At 32.9% G+C, this 3,176-nt stretch overlaps 1 protein-coding gene across 1 annotated transcript; it reads right to left on the reverse strand.

Moving 5' to 3' along the window:
* Window positions 1-2,183: 2,183 nt before the first annotated feature.
* LOC141695074 (uncharacterized) lies at window positions 2,184-2,854 on the reverse strand. The gene is made up of 2 exons (XM_074499311.1): window positions 2,626-2,854; window positions 2,184-2,538 (listed from the first exon to the last, which is right to left on the reverse strand). Exons 1-2 carry the CDS (start codon window positions 2,787-2,789, stop codon window positions 2,298-2,300), a joined length of 405 nt encoding a protein of 134 aa, XP_074355412.1. The 5' UTR covers window positions 2,790-2,854; the 3' UTR covers window positions 2,184-2,297.
* Window positions 2,855-3,176: the final 322 nt, after the last annotated feature.

Raw genomic sequence — 3,176 nt, forward strand, 5'->3', positions numbered from 1 at the left:
TATTTTTTCTCCACCATAATGTCCTCCATAAGCCGTTGAGTGGCAATCTCGCAAGATCCCCCCCCCCCCCGTTTCGCTATAAGGAATAAATCTCCTGATGATTTGGTCAGCTCCTTGTCGAAAAAGAAATGGCGCATCCCACATATACCACTTCACTTCATGTAGAAACTTTTTCCTTTGAGCATATGATAAGTCGGGAGGCATGATATTACTCACAATGTAGTTTACAATATCTGCAAACACGGTTCTTCTTCTTGCACTCCAAATAACTGGTCGTCGGGAAAAGACTCATTTATCAATGTCTTGTCCAATGAAGTAGCATTGGGGTTCTCTAAACGCGAGAGATGATCAGCAACTTGATTCCCAGTTCCCTTTCTGTCCTTGATCTCTAGTTCAAATTCTTGAAGTAAAAGAACCCATCTAATCAATCTAGGCTTCGAGTCCTTCTTTGAGATGAGATAACGAATTGCAGCGTGATCAGTGAAAACTTTCACCTTAGTCCCAAGTAGATAAGATCGAAATTTCTCAAAATCATAGACAATAGACAAAAGTTCTTTCTCCGTAGTAGTATAATAACTTTGCATGTGATCTTGAATTCTGAAGAAGAATAAGCATTCTATTTTCATGCATGGAAAATTGGAGGAATATTGAAAGCAATATATCAAAAAAAATCAAGCCTCATTTGTCAAGTCTCACGAGAAAGAATGTAGAAGTAATCTTATTGGACTTAGAAGACTATAACATGCTTTGTCCGGTAAAATTTATAACTTGGTGATATATAAACCAAGTAGTAGCAATTGTATCTTTTAAGAAATAGATTTTAGAGTTTAAATTTTTCTGAGAGAATTATCTTGAGTGAAACACTAAAAAAAGTAGCTGTGAAATTGCTCTTGTAATTTACACAGATTATTTCTTCAATATATATATCTCACGTGGTAAGCTCAAAAATAAACCACCTGAAATTTTTAATTCGTGATTTTATTCATCTCGTTAATAAACTTTAATTTTCTGTTCAATATTATTCAAAAGATTTGATTTATACCCCCTTCTACAAATCACCATAGTTAATTGTTAGAGAATTACAATATCATTTTCTTAAAAACTAATGTTAAACGATTTCCCTGATTGTTATAGTCGTTTCCAAGTAAGTTTGATGTAGAACACAAATGAGTTCATCACTTTTTTCGTGATAAATTTGTACGTGAAAAAGTGCTTCCATCGTCCTTCTTCTCATCAAAAATCAAAATCAGCTCTCTATACATTTCTTATATGTATAGATTAGTTCTATGAAAAAAAAACGAACTATATATGTTTATCTACCGTATATCTACTCAGAAAAGAAGCATGAGAAGAAAAACAAGCAGCGAGAATAGATCTAAAATTATTTAAAAAAAGACGAACTTTTTAATTTATTTAAAAAATGCAACCTCCTTTTTAACGAAGTATGGTCTCATCAAATCAATATCAACCACCCATTATTTATAATTCAACGGGCCAAAAAGTCTGTAGAGTTACCATTTAAAAAAATTGTATTTGATCCCACTTTATATATATATACACACATATTTGAGATCACTATTAATAAAAATTTACTCCAAACACTAAACTTCATCATCCACCGTAGCATTGTTCCTTATGTAAATTGTTTAGAAAAATTATGAAGTTAGTCTCGGGAATTTTAAGACAATTTTTAAAAAAATAGACATAATTATCAAAACAACAAATATAAATTTAAGAATAAGAAATTTTCCATAACGACTATAAGTTAAATACATAGTTACAAATAATTCAATAAAATATAAAATAAAATATTAAGTACACATTTTAAATGAAAAATATTAATATTAATTTGTCCATCGCACAAGATAGAAACTCATATATCACATAAAATAGAAACCGATACTAAAATAGATTGATAGGGTAAACTTTATCGAGGGGAGGAGATGCATATTTTCGTTTTTACGATAGTAGTAAGAGTAACAATAAGAATTGTAAATGTGAGACTTAAATTTTTATTTTGTATTATAATTATTTGTTCATTAATTTTTATAAATTATAAATTTAAGTCAAATATTTTTTAAGAGTTTCAAAATATATCAAGGATACTTGGTAAATTAGTTAAATAGATACTCATAATTTTGTGAGTGAGAAGCTAACAACTCCCTCTTAAACTAAAACTAGTATTGAACTGAGTAAAGGGTGAATCTGTTATTTGAATCTTTGAATGAAAATCCGTACATCTCACCCCTCAAAGTCTACAGACTGCATTCCATGAATAGAGAAAAAAAAAAAGCACACTATTGAGATGGGTTGGTGATGGCTTTGCCCTTTTCTTTAAGCCTGGCTATAGATTCTTTCATTGCTTCCTTTCGTTTCTTACTAGCAAGAACTTTGGCCGTTACACCATTTATGCTTGGATCTTTTTTCTCCTCGGGTGGCGGTGGTGGAGCTCGTCGACCAGCTGCATTTGCACATCCATCAGAAGCTACCTGTACCAACCCCAACACCAAACCACCCAATCCTAATGTAGTACCCCTCCTGCATTTATGTACACATACATAATATTATTGAAAATATGGAAAATGCTTAGCAATCAACTATTAATAATGCAGAATTGAATGATACCTGCTGCTGCGATGAACAGGCCTGCAATCCTGAGACAGTTGAGACTGAGAAGCAACAGTTTTGAGATAACTCGCATTGGGAACACCATTATTAATCTTGTTTGAGATGGGCAGTTGTGCAACCGCAACACCAATTGCTGTCGAAGGAAGGAGTGAATGACTCATTATTGTGTGGATATCTTTCTGGCCCAACTTTGATTTCAGGCATAATAAATATATATTTAGTAATCCAACCCAAAAAAAAATGTGTGGATATAATTACACGTCTTTTGGATAGAGAAGTAGAACAGCAAGTTGGATATAGAAATGTTATTGGCTGGCTCCTTCGCACTGCTGGCCAGTTCAGTTCACAAAAATGGTACCTCCGTTCAATTTCTTCCAAAAATAATATAGAAAGCATGTTTATATGGACTTCATCCCCGAGATGCTCAAAAAGTGATCCGGTCGGTACTTTAAAAAATCCGATTTTTTTTAAAACGCATCGGGCCAGGCTTTTTTAAAATTTGGGGGGAGTCGGGCCGGGCTTCCTAAAAAATACAAAACACGTTTTAG

The sequence above is a fragment of the Apium graveolens genome, chromosome 11, assembly GCF_009905375.1.
Source record: "Apium graveolens cultivar Ventura chromosome 11, ASM990537v1, whole genome shotgun sequence".
Lineage (NCBI taxonomy): Eukaryota > Viridiplantae > Streptophyta > Magnoliopsida > Apiales > Apiaceae > Apium > Apium graveolens.